General features: G+C 38.3%; 4 protein-coding genes across 4 annotated transcripts in view; 2 read left to right on the top strand and 2 right to left on the bottom strand.

Moving 5' to 3' along the window:
• The window catches only part of LOC104951273 (myosin heavy chain, skeletal muscle-like), a 26,007-nt gene extending 22,694 nt beyond the window's left edge, over nt 1-3,313 (bottom strand). The window contains exon 1 of the mRNA XM_010777912.1: nt 3,243-3,313. Coding sequence (XP_010776214.1) covers nt 3,243-3,313 — 71 coding nt within the window. The remainder of the gene's footprint in view (nt 1-3,242) is intronic.
• Nucleotides 3,314-5,913: 2,600 nt separating this feature from the next.
• LOC104951262 (myosin heavy chain, fast skeletal muscle-like) overlaps nt 5,914-16,420 on the top strand; it is a 103,711-nt gene continuing 93,204 nt past the window's right edge. The window contains exons 1-4 of the mRNA XM_010777901.1: nt 5,914-5,968; nt 6,057-6,268; nt 7,186-7,329; nt 7,416-7,572. Of these exons, the coding sequence (XP_010776203.1) occupies nt 6,065-6,268; nt 7,186-7,329; nt 7,416-7,572 (505 nt within the window). The 5' untranslated portion in view covers nt 5,914-5,968; nt 6,057-6,064. The remainder of the gene's footprint in view (nt 5,969-6,056; nt 6,269-7,185; nt 7,330-7,415; nt 7,573-16,420) is intronic.
• On the top strand, nt 8,587-14,899 carry zrsr2 (zinc finger (CCCH type), RNA-binding motif and serine/arginine rich 2). Its single transcript, XM_010772490.1, has 11 exons — nt 8,587-8,831; nt 9,323-9,402; nt 9,493-9,580; nt 9,696-9,804; nt 10,142-10,228; nt 10,644-10,682; nt 11,176-11,306; nt 11,406-11,619; nt 12,141-12,196; nt 12,312-12,421; nt 12,534-14,899. The coding sequence occupies exons 1-11, from the start codon at nt 8,797-8,799 to the stop codon at nt 13,412-13,414; spliced, it is 1,830 nt and encodes a 609-aa protein (XP_010770792.1). The 5' UTR covers nt 8,587-8,796; the 3' UTR covers nt 13,415-14,899.
• Nucleotides 13,788-16,321, bottom strand: LOC104946626 (AP-1 complex subunit sigma-2-like). Its single transcript, XM_010772501.1, has 3 exons — nt 16,118-16,321; nt 15,836-15,973; nt 13,788-15,278 (listed from the first exon to the last, which is right to left on the bottom strand). The coding sequence occupies exons 1-3, from the start codon at nt 16,307-16,309 to the stop codon at nt 15,231-15,233; spliced, it is 378 nt and encodes a 125-aa protein (XP_010770803.1). The 5' UTR covers nt 16,310-16,321; the 3' UTR covers nt 13,788-15,230.

Genomic DNA, 16,420 nt, shown 5'->3' with positions numbered 1-16,420 from the left:
GGTGGACAACATCCTAACGAGGGTGGACATGTAAGTATTGTTACTTATACAACATTTGTTAATATTATATTAATATTGTGTTATTTATTGTTATATTATTATATTACTATTATAACACTATAATAATGTTTTGATAATATAATAAATTATCACCACCATTAGATCTATAGATGAGAGTAACACCTACGTCACTTCCGGGCAAAAATTACGGCCCCGCCCACTTTCACGCTGTCATTTGAATGGCGGTCAATACAAATTCTGAAGTTTTTGCCCATCCGATCAATTTTTTTTGAAAACTGTGGATTTTTGGATCTTCAAAGAGCTCGATTACGATGGCCGGTCAGGCAAACAATTACATTCGATCATTGGTAATTGACAATCGGTCTTGATATATGGTTAAATTAAAATCAGTAGGCGAGGCTGTAATTTCTCCAGCTGTTACTCTCATGAGTGAGGCGGAACATAATAGTTTTATCATGCCAAAAAGCTGCTGTGTCATTTATTGCACCTCAAACATTAAAACAAATCAAGAGTTACGTGTTTCTGTACTTCCTCTAAGAAGAAAGGACAGTAACAGAAGATTTATGTGGCTTCAGGCTCGATCGCCATTCAAATGACAGCCGTTGTTTCCCCCAAAAGTGGGCGGGGCCGTAAAGTGACGTAGATGTTACTCTCATCTATGAAAATAAATAGCCTACTGCTATATTTAACCATATATCGAGCCCGATCGTCGATTTCTAATGGCTTAATGCAATTGTTTGCCTGTCTGGCCATTGGAATCGGGCTCTTTGAAGATCCAAAAATCTCCGGTTTTCTTACATTTCTGATCGGATTGGCAAAAACTTCATAATTTGTATTGACCCCCGTTCAACTGACAGCATTGTTTTCCCCTAAAAGTGGGCGGAGCCGTTATTTTTGCCCGGAAGTGACGCATTTGTTACTCTCATCTATATGAAAAAACGGGGCTTTTTTTGTTTCTGTTTTCTAGTGATTTTATTTTTTGTTTGGAGAAGTAAAAAATGAAAATCATCCCGTTTTTTAAGTTTAGTAAATCCATTTTTGACCATGATAAAGAAAAACGCCTTGTATTTCAATTTTGGTTTTTCAATTTGAAAACGAAAATCAAATATCCAGTCGTTTTTGGTTTTTGAATATCCTTTTGTGAAAAGAAAATCCAATGACCAAAACATACACTGACCTAATAGTTGTACAACTTGTGGCAGCAATAAAAAAAACTGACCTTCAAGTAAGACGGGAAACTTGTGGCGCGTTGGTGTTCCGAACAGGTTCAAACCCCACTGCAGTCAGCATGTCGTTGTGTCCCTGGGCAAGACACTTCACCCCAAATTGCTCCTGTGGGGATTACCCACAGTATTGAGTATGTAAGTCGCTTTGGATAAAAGCGTCTAACAAGTGACATGTAATGTAATGTAATGTAAGCTACAATGTCATATATATATGTTTTGTTTGTCTACCCTCCCTCCCAAATGTAAAGCGTCTTTGGGTTCAAGAAAAGCGCTATAGAAATAACATTTATTATTATTATTATTATTATTATTATTATTATTATTATTATATAAGCAGCTGATTATTCAATTAAAAGGGAAGTTGCATTGTGGGGAATATAGGAGCCAGTCTATTTGTTTGTCCTTGACCTGACTGCATACAGTATGTTGTCCTTTGTCGCATTGATTTTTAAATGTGTCTCTTGGGAATGTCACTTCCGACCACGGATAAGCTGGAGAAGATGGATGGGAATGTCACTTATTTTGCAGGTATTCAGTTAAAAACCTAAGTATTGTAAGTCAAGTCCACTGGTGACCCTTAGAGATAAGAGATCACCAAAGTCATGTGGGTTTGTTCTCTGGGCAACATGAATATCTGAGCCAAATTTCGTGGCAATCCTCCCAATAGCTTTCAAAGCATTTTACCCAAATCCCTAAAAGTGTCAACCATAGGTGCCCTTATAGGAAGAGTCTTATGATCACCAAAGCTGTTAGTATTCATCCTCTGGGGAGCATGAAGGTTTACTGAAAACCCATCCAGTAGTTGTTGAGATATTTCAGTGTGGACCAACTAGACTCTTTGTCACTGACTATCTATATAAATATAGACTCGCTAGTCTGAGATGTTAAATCGACATGTGAAAAACTAGGTTTCTTCATCTGCTCTCCATTCTCTCTGTTGTTAAGCCTGGGATCAGTGAGGACTGAGCAAAGCAAACAGAGACAGCTCAACATGCTCCAGGAATAGTGTCTACTCGGCAGATATTTACGCACCGACCCAAACTAAAACTTCATTGTTACCCAGACAAAAACCATGCTCTCTGCATGCCTGTCAATCAGTGTCTCTGAACATTATGGGAAATAAATAATACTATTAAATGAATCCTGCCTGCAGTCGGAACAGTTTTTTTTATCTCCTTGGATATTTAATCCTTAAAATAAAAAGAAATACAGTGACATATATTTTTTCATATCAGTTTTGATTGTAAAAGGCTAAAGAATTATTCAAATGTATCTTACATTTAAAAAAAGAGTCTCCATTAGCTTTGTCTCAATGCCTGCAGTTAAAATAGATCGCCAAAAGATGGAGACACTATATTCATGTTGAACATTATTCCACTTGAAACCATTAAAATGTACAATGTTTAATTTGTTTACCACATGTACATCCTTTTCCCAGTACCTTTTTTAAATCGACTTACTAAAGAAAAAGAAGAAGCAGAGAGTTTGGATTTTGTACACATTTTATTAAAAAATATATATATTTGATGTTATTGATAATACATATTGCTCATATGTTATAATACAAACATGGTCATAATTGCTTAACTGGAGAAAAACACATCACTGCATAAACAAGCATGGTTACAAATTCAGATGGTGCTACCACACTGTTGTTTATCACTAAAAACTGAAGCTCTCAGCTGATAATGAAAAGCTGCTCATTTACACTGCAGTCTCACCAATTCAACTGTAAATAATCATATTAGTATTGGCTCACAGCTTTAACTGAAAACTGTTAAAAACCTAAATACTAACAGGCCTGTCATTTGAGTATTGTAAACCTTGCGTTTTAGAAAACCATGTGAAAATCCGCATATTTTCTCTCCTGTCCACTGTGCAGTAATAAGCAGCAGCTGGTATGTTCATGACATTTGTAGAAATCCCTGTGAAGGAAGGTTAGAGTGACTGTCACTTTCAGTAGAGGAGCGTTACGTACAAAAAGCTGAAGCTTACCTCAGAGAGAGGAGTGAGTGCAAAGCGGAGGACAGGAGGTACTTGAGGTACTTGAGGAGCTGACAGGTCATTCACACGAAGTGGAGAGCAAGGGACAAACACAGGTTACCACTTCATCAACATTGCAGGGTGATTCTCTCACAGTGGAGGTTTGTTTTGGTGGCAAGAATATGTAAACCAAGAACATTACAGTGTACAAATGTAACCAAAAATATTAAATTAAAAATACTTAGTATAAGTCTCAAGTCTTTTCAATCCAGTCCCAAGTCCTAACTCTGAGTTTTGAATCCTAAACAAATCAAAAGTCACCAATTCTGACCCACACGTTAACCATTTTAAAATTTGTTTTTGGCTTGGTATTGCATTGTTTTTGTTCGCAAATAAAATTGTTTTATGTACCAACTTTACAACTGGCACTTAGCGTTGCAGTTGTTTATGGTTCTCTCGTGCAACTTGATTGGATACTGTCTGGTAAAACAAAGTGGAAAGTGCTGACTTGACCGTTAACATTTGATGAGTCAGGAAGTAAATGAATTCACTGTAATTTACATAAAATACGTTTAATCTGTTGTGCTTAGTGGAACACATCAGGAATTTTCTAGTACAGGGCTTCAAGTCCAAGGAAAGTCTTGAGTCAATGGTGGTAAAGTCCAAGTCAAGTTGCAAGAGGTTTAATTATTATTTTTCAAGTCGCTTTTTTGCAAGCTTTATTATGCTTTTGGGAGTCTCCCTTTACGGTATTGTAATAGGTGTGTTTGTGCATGTAAATGTTTGCAAAGTTTAAAATCACAAAGTTGCCTCCAGAGGGATTTTCTCTACCACTCACTCCCCTCCCTGGCTGTTACTTTCATGCTTTTATTGGCGAGCGCTGCAATACATTGTACGTCATAAGCTAAGAGGCGGGACATCTCTAAGCGGTTGACAATTCACAACAGAGCCTGCCAGCTAACCAATCAGAGCAGGCTGATCAATACTTGATGTTCACCAGTTGGTAAGAAACATAATTGGCACGCATGAGGTAGTTAATTCTAACAAAGATCAGATTTTAAGCTTTGATTTAATTTATCCTTGTGATTTCTTGATACAAAACCAACACTCTGCTTTACTGCTGGATATTAAGCTATGATGCTGATATATTTTCATGATGACAATCCGCTGTTCACACTTGCTCCCCCTAAATAATGAGAGCTCAAGTTACAGACGGTTTCCATTGCTTATTCTAAATGTGGTAGCAAAGCTGTCGTCGTGTGATCCTACACAGGACACCGTTATGTGTTAACTTGTAAACAAAACAGACAAACCAGACCATTTCCTTCAAGGTGGCTGGCTGCCTCTAACCTTGGCATTGAATACATGGCTTAAGAAATGTTGCAGAAAAATTACTAATGGTTTGAATAATTATAAAAGGAATACAATTCAAAACGCATAAGAATAAAAGAGCATTTGTAGTAAATGAATGTCAAATCAGGATGTAATCTTCTTTATCTTCATCTGGCCTTTGTAATTGGTGGTGTGCCACAGGGTCCTATTCTTGGCCCATTTCTGTTTTCTTTTTACATGTTTTAACATATACACTTCATTAATATTTGTTATATAATCGTTATAATGATGAACCACTTTTTCTTCTATTTGTTTGTTTTGGATACTGAAAACATTTTTAATAGAAATAATTTTAAATAATCTAGACAGTTTTAAGCTATCCTCAAACCTTGATAAATGTTTTTCTTAAAGAAATCCTATTTGTAGGAAATATTTTGCTTCAACATTTATTACCCTATTCTTATACATATATTACAGTAGATTGTGTCTTGAGTGATATCAGTGGATCACAGAGAGTCTAAAGATTTAGGATATACAAAATGCAACTTAAGAAAACCACTACTAAAATAAAATAAAAAGGTTCCCTTTTGTTCCATTGACCAACTGCCGTGCAGGTGTAGCTAGTGATAATAATGAGCAGTGTCTGCTTGTAGAATTATGAGTTGCATGTTATATCAGAGAAGTGAAGTACTTAACCTTCACAACTTGATAATGTGTATGATGAATTATCATCCCTAATAAGATATTAATAAGTATTACACTTTGAAAGGAAGTAGAGTAGAGTTCAATAGAGTTCCCCCAAAATAAATAACTGATTTTTGTAGATAAAAGTTCATTCTTCATGAGACATTCCTTAAAGGTTATGTCGACATTGTACTGACAACTGTCTGCTTTTTGATCCATTTAATCTCAGCAAGGTGCCCTGGAGGTGAATGAGCAGGTGGTGAAGGTCATGATGCATCAGGTCAAGTTCTAACGTCTAAGTTACGTCTGGTGTATACCCATAAATAAACACAATGAAACATTTACATCACTAAATCCAAATTTGACATCAAACACATTGATGAAGAAGCTCATCAGTCATTAAAAAGCTAAGTAGTCAGTAAACACATAGACGTTAAGTAGCTAATGACAGTTATTGACAGTATGAAAGGCATGTAAAAATAGTGCTTGAGGATTATCACCTGCCGCCACAGATATGTTCCTATTACCACTACAAGATCCTGTGCCATGGGAGCATCTGGTTTGCTTCAGCAGCACATTCGTCTTGATAAAAGGAGACTCAACCTCCCACTGGTGTTCACTTAGCATCCTGCCATTCACTGACAATTGGTCTATAATTTCCCCGTGTGGCATCTGTCAACATTGTTGGCTCTGATACAACTCTACTGGGTCCTGTTAACCCGGTAAGTAACACATACATTAGATACATAATTATTTTGGTTTATTTAATTGTTTGCAATAACTCACTTTTTGCTTTTTTTAAATCTCCAGGTAGCAACATGAGCTCGGATGCTGAGATGGCCCAATTTGGGCCTGCATCCGTCTTTCTCCGCAAACCTGAGAAGGAGAGAATTGAGGCGCAGAACCGCCCGTTTGATGCCAGAACGGCCTGCTTTGTGCCCGAGCCCAAGCAGCTGTACATCAAGGGTGTCATCCAGAACAGAGAAGGTGACCAAGTCACCGTGAAAACTGAAGCTGACGAGGTACATGTCTAACGGAATTAATGCTCAAAGATAATTTTAAACTTTACATTTATCATACACAAATTATAATTTAAACAGCAGCTGCCTGGAATGAATGTAAAAAACACTTCAGCACGCTTTAAAACTGGTTAGCGTAGCAAGAAGATTATATGATTTGTGAAAAATATGCCATGTGTGGGACTTTCAGCCTCAACTGGTTGGAGCATGACTTCTTTCAATTTTTTATGTTAAAGGTCTTATATTTGAGAAAATGAGATATACATGTCTATTTTGTATCATAATGCTGTTGTAGGTGCATGCTCTATACATACTTTGAAAGCATGGAAATGCTCAATCCATAAAGTAATGCACATAGCTTGTATTCAGAAAATGTGCCTTTAAACAAGCCATTGTAGCAGGATTATTTGGTATGGGTTGTCCCAATCAGTGCCACGTAGTATTACAACTTATCCTGTCAAACAATCCCTGCATTTACTGTTATACTTGTTTTACTCTGACCTAGAAAATACAATTGTTTATTGGTTAATAGCTTTATGGTTTTGATTGCAGCCAAACACCATAAGTGTTCTTCATTTTAAAGTGATGTTTGTATTGTCTTAGTTAAAACCCATACAGTCTGAAGTGTGTTGAAATTTAGCAAAGTATACATTTATATTTAAATTAATTTTATATAATTGGTTCTCCTGAATCCTGCTAGTTATTTAGCTTTACAACATTTTCGCTACATGCCCATTTCCACTTTTGTATACTGTATATTTGAATGTTTTAAATGATGCTATGTATCATTCTGTACCATGGTGAACTTTGTAGAAGCCAAAGATACTTTTCTTAATGTGATCTAAAGCTTCTGCAGCAGGAATATCCTCTTTTGTTCAATACATATAATTCCATATCCTCTTCTCACTTTATTTTTCCAGATTGTAACAGTCAAGGAGGAAGATTGCCATGCTATGAATCCCCCAAAGTATGACAAGATGGAGGACATGGCCATGATGACCTACCTCAACGAGCCCTCTGTGCTGTTTAACCTCAAAGATCGTTATGCAGCGTGGATGATTTATGTCAGTAATGAAAGTGACTTTTTCACAATTTTTTATTTGATTCTCTGAACTCTCTTTCCTCACACACTGTTTATTTCCACCTGCAGACGTACTCTGGGCTCTTCTGTGTCACTGTAAATCCCTACAAGTGGCTGCCGGTGTACGACCCAAAGGTGGTCTCGGCCTACAGAGGGAAGAAGCGCATGGAGGCCCCGCCACATATTTTCTCCGTCTCTGATAATGCATATCAAAATATGCTTACAGGTAAGAAAGAGGGAGGAAATATTTGAGCCTCTCACAGAATAACAGAGCTTTGAGTCTTTGTTATAACATAATGATGAACTTTAATGTTGAACATAAGAAGCCGGACCCTTTTCTACTTTCGGGGAAATTAGGGGAACATAATTTAGACTACCGTAAATAGACCACATAAACAAGTAACACCCCATAGTGCCAAAGATCTGAAAAGTGACATATATGTCACATTGTGCGTTAATAGTAAAGTAACTCTTATTTATAACTTAAAGGTGGGGCATGTCATTTTGGAGAAACCAGCTCGAGTGCGCTAGAAATTGAAAATACACAAACGGAAAAAATCTGCCACTTCCTTACAGAACCCCTCCTCCAACACACACGAACGCGCACATGACCAATGAGGGCACGAGATAAGTTTGTGCACAGATGGAAGGCTGACAGGCAGGTAGGCCATCCAATTATTTTAGCCGGCCGGCTAAAATGATTGGTCGNATAAATATTGCTGTGACACTGGTGTCACATCGGGACTTTAACCCTAAACTTTCACAGTAAACCCAAAGTGACATAATATGCACAATTAGACATATTATTATGATCTGCTCAGTTAATTTAGCTGATTCAATTATATTGAGTTAATATGGTCTTATTCTTCAATTCTAAGAATGTTCAAACTAATTTAAACCAAAAAATCATCCTCATTAATTAAGTTAAATATAAGAGTTATTTTACCATTAAAGCTTAATGTGACATAATGTCACATTTCAGATATTTGATACATTTCAGATACTTGACACTAGGGGGGGTTTCTTGTCAGAAATGTGTTCTAGGTGGTCCATTTAGTCTAAATGATGTTCCCCTTAATTTTCTCAAAAGTAGAAATGGGTCCGGGTTCTTATGGGTTAAAACCCCCGATTAGAAATGTGAGCATCTTCTTATTATTTCTTCATCTTCTTCTTTTTTTAAAGAAGCGGTTTTACCCGGAAGTAATTATGGTAACACCATCGTTTCTTCCTCTCAAAACAACTCCGCATGCAGACAACTAGCTGAAGTAGCTGAAACAAACGTAACTTATTGAGTTGTATCACTTCTCGGACAACCCGACTCTAATTCTGTAGTATCATGTCCCCTCAGAGAACATCTAATTTAAAGTTTGTTTAAAGTAATCGCCGATGAGAGTATACAACAAGGACTAACGTCAGCTGCACATGCTAACTAACTAGCTCGTTAGCTGTGATGGCAACTCCTCTGATTTCCGCTCCTTTGTTAAGGTCTGTGTTTCTAATTAAATCCTGTTGACATAACTTGACCATCTAACGATGTTTGGGTGTTGGACAACAATACCATAAGAAAACGTAGAGACCCAATTGCTGTAAAGCCATTGCGTTAGTTCTGCTGTAGCGACTAATGTCTTAAACCTCATAGAAAAATTGGGTTATCGGTTATTTTTATTCAAGTAAAAATGTGTTCTGTGTTTTAACGTTTTGGTCATTTCGAGACTAACATACTATCTACATGTACCTTGCATTAACGCCAATGTCATACTACCGAATCACAAAATGATGATTGAAGCTTCACTGTAGATATTGCACAATTGTGGGCGGACTACAGCACATTTATAGTAATCTCATCAACCTGATACAGTAGAAATATAAAGTGCATAACCCATCAACTTGGTCTTGCAAGTGTATAGTGTTTGCAACCATCATCGATTTTCTTTTAATCTGATGCTTTTTTCCCAATGCCATATTTTTTTCTTCAGTCAAAGGGAACGCCGGGCTGCTCTGAGGAAAGAGAGAAGAAAAAAGAAACGCCAAGCTCTCGCCCGAGCCAGAGAAAGTGGTACAAAGATATAATGTTGGTGCTTCTATCATTTCTACAGTTGAAGCTGCACCAAAAGATGGATCCAACACAACATGTCCTCTGTTACAGGTTTAAAAAATGGAGGAAGCCCTGCATATGAAGTGGAGGAAGAAGAAGAAGAAGAAATAAATGAAAATGACGTTGCTGAGGAAGAAAGGTAGGTTAATACCATCGTCTCTCTGCTGACCTGCAGCTGAACATTCAGTGACGGGCAACACAGGAAATGTTTGTTGTACTGTTTGTTTGATTTTTGTCCGTCTTGTTTTGTTCAGACTACGGCTGCATACAGAGTGGTTGAAAAGAGAGATGCTTGCTCAGGAGGAGTTCAGGCTGAGGGCTGAGAGGGAGGAGGCTGTAAGGAAAAGAAAAGAGGAGGAAGAGGTAATCTGCTGTTTGTGTGTAACATAAGAAGCATCTAAAACATGACCATTTTTGAAAACGCACTAACATTTTGTGAATAAAGCAGATTTACCGATGTGTCTGTATTCACACTGATGTGAAATGTGGGAATTATCTGATTCGGAAGTTATTTACCAATGTGGCAATTTACATAATATGTGAATAATTGGAGCCTTTCACAGAAGATTACTGCCCTCAGTTGGGTCTGGTTACTGTGTTAATAAATGGCTAACAGACGTGTGCCCCGGAGCCTGTTCCACTGATTATTCTAAATAAGATGATTTATATTCACACGCTTTATGTCTTCTTGTGTTTACAGCGAATGATAAAGGAGGAATGGGAGGCCCAGCAGAAGAAAGAAGAAGAAGAAAAAGAACAGAAGCAGCAGGACAAGCGAGACAGAGAGGTGAAACGGGCCCCAGGAGGATAAACAAAAAGAAATATATCCTCTTCTACTTAAGTGTTTCTATTATCCATCCAAAAGGGAAGGTTCAGAGAATCACAAAGTCATCATGTTTCTTTTTAAGATTTGTTTTTGTTTGTACATGGTTCTTAAAAAAAAAAAAAATCCTTGACCAAGTGGCACAAGCAACCCTCCAACTCTTCAACTAAGATACACACAGAGAGAAAACCCCTAACAGCAGCTTCAGCTCTCACAACAAGGATGTATCTTTTACTGTGTGTGACTACAGTCTGTGAAATCGCTTTCCAAAAGTCCAGAAATGTTTAAATGCCAGTTCTTGTGAGTGTGGTCTTAACACACAGTAACAGATGTTGACCTCTACACATTTTCACCCGCCGTGTCTTTACACCATTTGTAGGAGGCCGTTCAGAAAATGTTGGATGAAGCAGAAAATCAGGTATGAACACACATTAATGTCACAAGTAAAAACTAGTGTCAAAATCATATTTGTGTTTTATGAGAGTACATGTGAACTTCAAAGTCTGTATAGATTTGTTTGTCAATTTAGGAATATATGTATCCTAATAGTGTGCAGCTCAGTTTCATTTATAAATGCGCAGCTCAGTTTAATGTGTTTATATATTCAAGTTCAGTTAAACCTCACACATAAAGAACATGTCAAAGATATTTTTAGACTCATTTCAGAAATAATTTCTCTCTTGCTTAATTTCTACCATCAGACATCACTGATTATTTAGTCTTTATACTGCATTAACCCTGATAAGTACATATTTGATTACAAAATTCGAAATATTTTCATCCACCTTTAAAGATATATATTTATATATAAAAAATAATGTTTTTATTTATTTTTAAAATTAGGAGCTAGCTTCTTATTCCCGTTTAATGTCAGACCTTACAACATATACATTTTTGTTCTTGTGTTCCAGTTAGAGAATGGAGGAGCGTGGATGAATCCCGAGGCTCCTGGGGCAAAGAGCTCGGAGAACTTTGGGACGGAGCGGGACGTGGCAAACTGTCCTTTCTTCCTGAAGACCGGGGCGTGTCGATTTGGAGACAGGTACTGTTTGTTTCTCCTTTTGACTAATTATTGCACAAGTCACAAATGTTTTTTGAATGTTTCTGTATACTCTCCCCTCTTCCTTCTTTGTGAGTCCAGATGTTCTCGGAAGCATGCTTATCCAACAGCCAGCCCCACTCTGATGATCCGGGGAATGTTTACGACGTTCGGCTTGCAGCAGTCGCGCCGCGATGATTACGACATTGATGCTTCTTTGGAATACAGCGAGGAGGAGCTGCAGGAGACTTTCCTCGACTTCTACCAGGACGTCCTGCCGGAGCTGAAGAGTGTCGGCAAGGTGGTGCAATTCAAGGTAAGATGAGACCAGGAGGAAGTACCAAAAATGTCAATCCATATACACCCTAAATAAGTAAACCATGATTTCAGAATATAAGGTCAGGGTAGCGGCTCTGATTGCTGACATGTTACATGTATTATTAGAATAACAGAACACAGCCACCAGTTTGTGTCAGCTCATATAAATACTATGACAGATTCTTTTGGTAAATTCAACTTCTGCATGTGACTTTATTTGTGTCAATATTTTCATTGTTTTATTAGTCAATTTAGATTACATAAATAAATATTTGTCTTTATTTTGCCTGGGAAATTGTAAAAAGATCATCCTTACAGTGTGCTACACAATTAAAACATTTCAAAAATATAAATGAATACAAATATATAAAATTATCTCCTGCCAAATTCGGTCAGATTTAAGTTATCCCTCTGACTTTTTCTAAGAATTCCTATTTAAAAACCAACCTGAAACCTCACTGTTCAGGAATAAGTCTAAAAACCTACATTCGGTTTCCTTGATACCTTTTTCTTTTTTAGGTCAGCTGCAATTACGAACCACACCTGCGAGGAAATGTTTACATTCAGTTTGACACGTAAGTTATCACGCAACCGCTCCATAACTTTCCCAAAATAATACCTGTAGACTGTTTGAAGTTCAGAATAAAACACTTAATTATTTGTCCTCCCATCTCTCTGTTCTGTGTCCAGAGAGGAGCAGTGCATGGAGGCCATCATCAGGTTCAATGGGAGGTGGTACGCAGGCCGGCAGCTTCACTGTGAGATGTGTCCTGTTACTCGGTGGAAGAATGCTATATGTGGTGAGTTGTTCTGTCTGATAGAAGAGTTTCTTTTCATTTAGTGACATTACTGCAGAGATACAAGATTCAGTTCAATGTATTCATCTTGTTTGTGATGTATTTCCTCTCTCAGGATTGTACGACAGACAGAAGTGCCCCAAAGGGAAGCACTGTAACTTCCTGCATGTATTTCGAAACCCTGGCAATGAATTTTGGGAGGCGGACAGAGACCTGCATCTGTCTCCAGACCGCAGCGTCAGGGGGAGTCGCAGAGACGGGTGGCAATCAGAAAGATACGGAGACAGATCGTGGAGGCAACGTCAGAACAGCAGAAGCCCCCCGAGATCTGAGAGATCCCATAGCAGACGAGAGAGAGACAGACGGAGGAGCAGGAGCAGAGAGAGCAGGGCGTCCCAGCAGCACCGAGAGGACAGACGGTCATCCAGACACAGTGACAGAAAGAACAACTGGTATCTGAGCAAGAGTAAGGATAGGTCGAGGAGTAGAGACAGAGAGCCAAACAGAAGTAGAGATAAAGACAGGGAGCACAAGAATAGAAGTGAAGAGACAGACAGTAGAGACACAGAAACACATGAAGAAGTGAGGAAAAGGTCGAGAAGCACAAGCAGAGAAAGGAAGAAACGCAGCACAGAAAAGAGCCCCAAGAAACCAGATGCTATTGAGGAGACCAAAACACGCCGCCGCCACAAACAATCCAAAAAGGGCAAGAAAAAGAGCAAAAAGAAGCATAAGAAAAAAAGCCATCTGCCTGAAGGAGTGACCTCATCTGGAGAGTCAGAGAAGGAGAAAGAGTCGGAGGACGAGAGAGTGGAGGGTCTCCCTGCAGCGAGTCCTAGTGGGGGGGGGGATGAAACAGAGGCAGGTCAGAAAAACCATGATTTAGATCAAAGTCCGGGAGTTGACAGGGAGCTTTGTCCTGAGGTGAAACATGAACAGTCTATCACAGAAATGCTGAATGAGACCGCTGGAGAAGGGGACATGAGTAACTCTTAGTTACCTTTCAAAATATAGGAATTGGTTCTGGCTTTTCTCCTCGACATGTTTTTAGCAAGTTATCTCCTGTCACCAATGCACATGTACATATGTGAATATTTGTAGCTTTTGTAAAGTAGTTAACGTCGCTTCAATTATCAGATACTGGAGCTGCAGAACAACATGGTTATTGATGCTGAGTAAAAACAATATGAAAAAACATCAAAAACAGGGGTTATTTCTTTGTATACATTTATTGTTAATAACTTGCAAAAATAAGAAAAAAATGTTGGCAAATGACTTGGCAGTGTTTAATACAAAAAGTGATTTATTTTTGCACGAATCAAAGATGTCGAATAATTACTTCTGAATGTTCGATGACAACACTTTGTGGTTTTAAGAATGCAGATACAATTCTTGGATGAGCATGTATTCATTACTTGTTGGCCTGTTTTCCTGCTGACAAGTGAACAAGCTGACGCTGATGAATATTCATGATGTCCCCTGATATGTGCAGTTCATCTTCTGTCGCTTCTACCCCATAAAGAAACTCATGCTAGACCTGCCCTTAAACTGTTTGGGATAATAATACTGCTATATTGTGGCCAAATAATCCCCACATACATGTTCTGTCAAACATCCTGCCGCTCTAAATCCCTTTTCTGCCATGTTAACTTTCTGTAGACTACATCGAGAAGATAAAACACAGTGTTCTTTGGTCATGTTAGTCTTTAAGCCAAACTAAACTATACATAAAATATTTTTCTTTTGAGTCGCTATGCTTTCCTGTCCCAGATTTGACTCCAGAGGCCATTATGAAACAAATGCTTTGGTCAGGAAAAGTCTTTTTTTGTGGAAACAAGACTCATTACAAACTGCTGAGGTTAACAAAAGGTAACGTCTTGAAAATAATATACATGGTTCATTTCTAAGAACAACTCACTAAACACAAACATATTCAAACCTACATAACAAACACTGATGTTGATATGTCTTTTAATTTCACTTAATTGTTGGGTTGAATGACCCGTGTGATTGTAACTGTCAGCGATTCCCACAACAGCACTAGCCCCCGTTGGTAATTCTCATGTGTTATCCTTATCAGAGTCACAGAGCTAAGTATCAGATCAAAACATTTTCCTTTAATAAAACCCAGGTCATTACTTACCGCTGTTCTTAAGGTATTTCTTGAGTCCTCAAAGACCCATCTAACCATCTCGATTGATTTAATTTATATTTCCAGAGATGAGCCTCTTTTGTACATTGTTATATTGTTTTTGCAATATTTAATGTGAAGCAACATAATGCCCATTTGCTTTTGAGAAACAAGATGAAAAACCTTTTTAATCATGCATTTAGTTTGTTATCAAAAACAGTTTTATCAAATGAACCTCACAGATGTCAGAATATTTATTTATTTTGTATTTGGATGCTGAGCTCTGTGGCCTGAATGTGAAGGTAAATCATGAGAATTGCCGACTGAGTCTACAACAGCACCTTTAAAAATACTTGAAGCCAAACAGCACACACAACTCTGCAATCAGTGATGATTAATATGGTGCTGGAGTTTCATGTCGTCGCTACATTGTACTCAGTTGAGTTTTAAGAAGTTAGTTCTGTGAAGGATGTTAATACTACTGCAGAATACAGTGAGGGAGATTGTTCAGAGGAGATACATCAACACCGCAGTTGGCACCACATTTAAAGGACACTACTGGATAGTACATGACAGAATACATAGATGGTGATTATATACATACAACACTGACACAGTCAACAGGAGAGAGACAGAGGTTGCCAGATCTGCATCTGGAGGAAGGAACTGCAGCATGATGATTTATGTCAGCCCAATTTCTTCCAAAACGCTCCGTGGTGCCTCGGCCTCCTGCAGACAAGAGAGAAAGGTTTGTTGCTGACGTACATTTTGTAGTACAAAAAATACCCTCTATGATTGCAGGTTACCAAGTAAGATAAACCCTTCTTAGGCCTGCACAGTCAGCTGTTCTTGTAACAACAGTACTGCATGCTTTGCTAAAAATAAATAAATAATTCTGTTGACTGCAAAGGACTACAGTGAGACAGAGATGCAAACATCCAGGACAGGACTTGCTTTGGTGCAATGGCACAGGGGAGGAACCGGTATTCATCAAGCGCTGCATGCTTAGAATAAACAGGTGTGGAGGGGCGCACGGGTGAAAAAAAGATGTATCCTTATATCTGTTTTCAGCTTCTCAGATGAAGCTCTTCTGACTGAAATTACATTAAACAGAATATATATTGGGGGTTTGGAAAGTTGGTTAATTCATTATTTGAATACTACTAAGGGCTTTGGAAACGTGATGGGCATTGTACCCAAGTTATCTGACATTATGGAACGAAACACCTTTTGACCTGACACTGGTGAGTTTGTGTAATAGTGTGTGTTTACAAAACTGTTCGTACCTCTTGCAGCAGGTCAGCCTGCTCGATGGCCTTCAGCACGTTCTTCTTCGACGTCTCCTGAGCCTCTCCCCCCAGCAGGAACTCATCCAGGATGAAGTAGGCCTTCTCAAAGTTGAAGATAATATCCAGCTCACAAACCTGTGTGGCCAAACAGTAGCAGATCAGAGGAGATCCTGTAGTTAGTGACACACTGAAAGGATTCGTACAGTACACTTTCTATTGTTTTCTGTCACATTCTACCAATTAACAGTTTATTTGAGATCTGTGACATTTAAGACTTACACTGCCAAAATATTTGTCCAGCAGCTCCACGTATCGATGGATGATCTCCAGGGTGATCAGCTCATTGTCCTGATCCTCCACAGCACAGCAGAAATACAGGCTTGCATATCTACAACCGAAAGTAAGCAAATAAAAGATGAACGGTGGGTGATGTATAACAATGTTAGTGCTCTCCGGGCAGAAATGCAACATCAGTGTTTTCAATTTAGGTAACAGTAGGCTTTGATCAGTGTCAGGACTCAATCTAGGATACACATACCTAGATATGCATAAAATAAGAAATACAAATTCAAAATTCCCATC

Source organism: Notothenia coriiceps, unplaced genomic scaffold (genome assembly GCF_000735185.1).
Source record: "Notothenia coriiceps isolate Sejong01 unplaced genomic scaffold, NC01 NC01_scaffold00000339, whole genome shotgun sequence".
Taxonomy (NCBI): Eukaryota; Metazoa; Chordata; class Actinopteri; order Perciformes; family Nototheniidae; genus Notothenia; species Notothenia coriiceps.
The sequence above is the reverse complement of the archived record's forward strand: the minus strand, read 5'-3'. Positions and strand labels throughout refer to the sequence as shown.

Excerpts from the sequence above, each read along its gene's own strand:
- LOC104946626 (XM_010772501.1), bottom strand. The coding sequence starts at position 16,309 with ATGTTGCATTTCTGCCCGGAGAGCACTAACATTGTTATACATCACCCA. Across the intron at positions 15,974-16,117 it reads TGGACAAATATTTTGGCAGT|GTTTGTGAGCTGGATATTAT; the intron begins GTAAGTCTTAAA and ends TTGGCCACACAG. Across the intron at positions 15,279-15,835 it reads AGGCTGACCTGCTGCAAGAG|GAGGCCGAGGCACCACGGAG; the intron begins GTACGAACAGTT and ends TCTTGTCTGCAG.
- zrsr2 (XM_010772490.1), top strand. The coding sequence starts at position 8,797 with ATGGCAACTCCTCTGATTTCCGCTCCTTTGTTAAG. Across the intron at positions 9,403-9,492 it reads CGCCCGAGCCAGAGAAAGTG|GTTTAAAAAATGGAGGAAGC; the intron begins GTACAAAGATAT and ends CCTCTGTTACAG. Across the intron at positions 9,581-9,695 it reads GACGTTGCTGAGGAAGAAAG|ACTACGGCTGCATACAGAGT; the intron begins GTAGGTTAATAC and ends TGTTTTGTTCAG.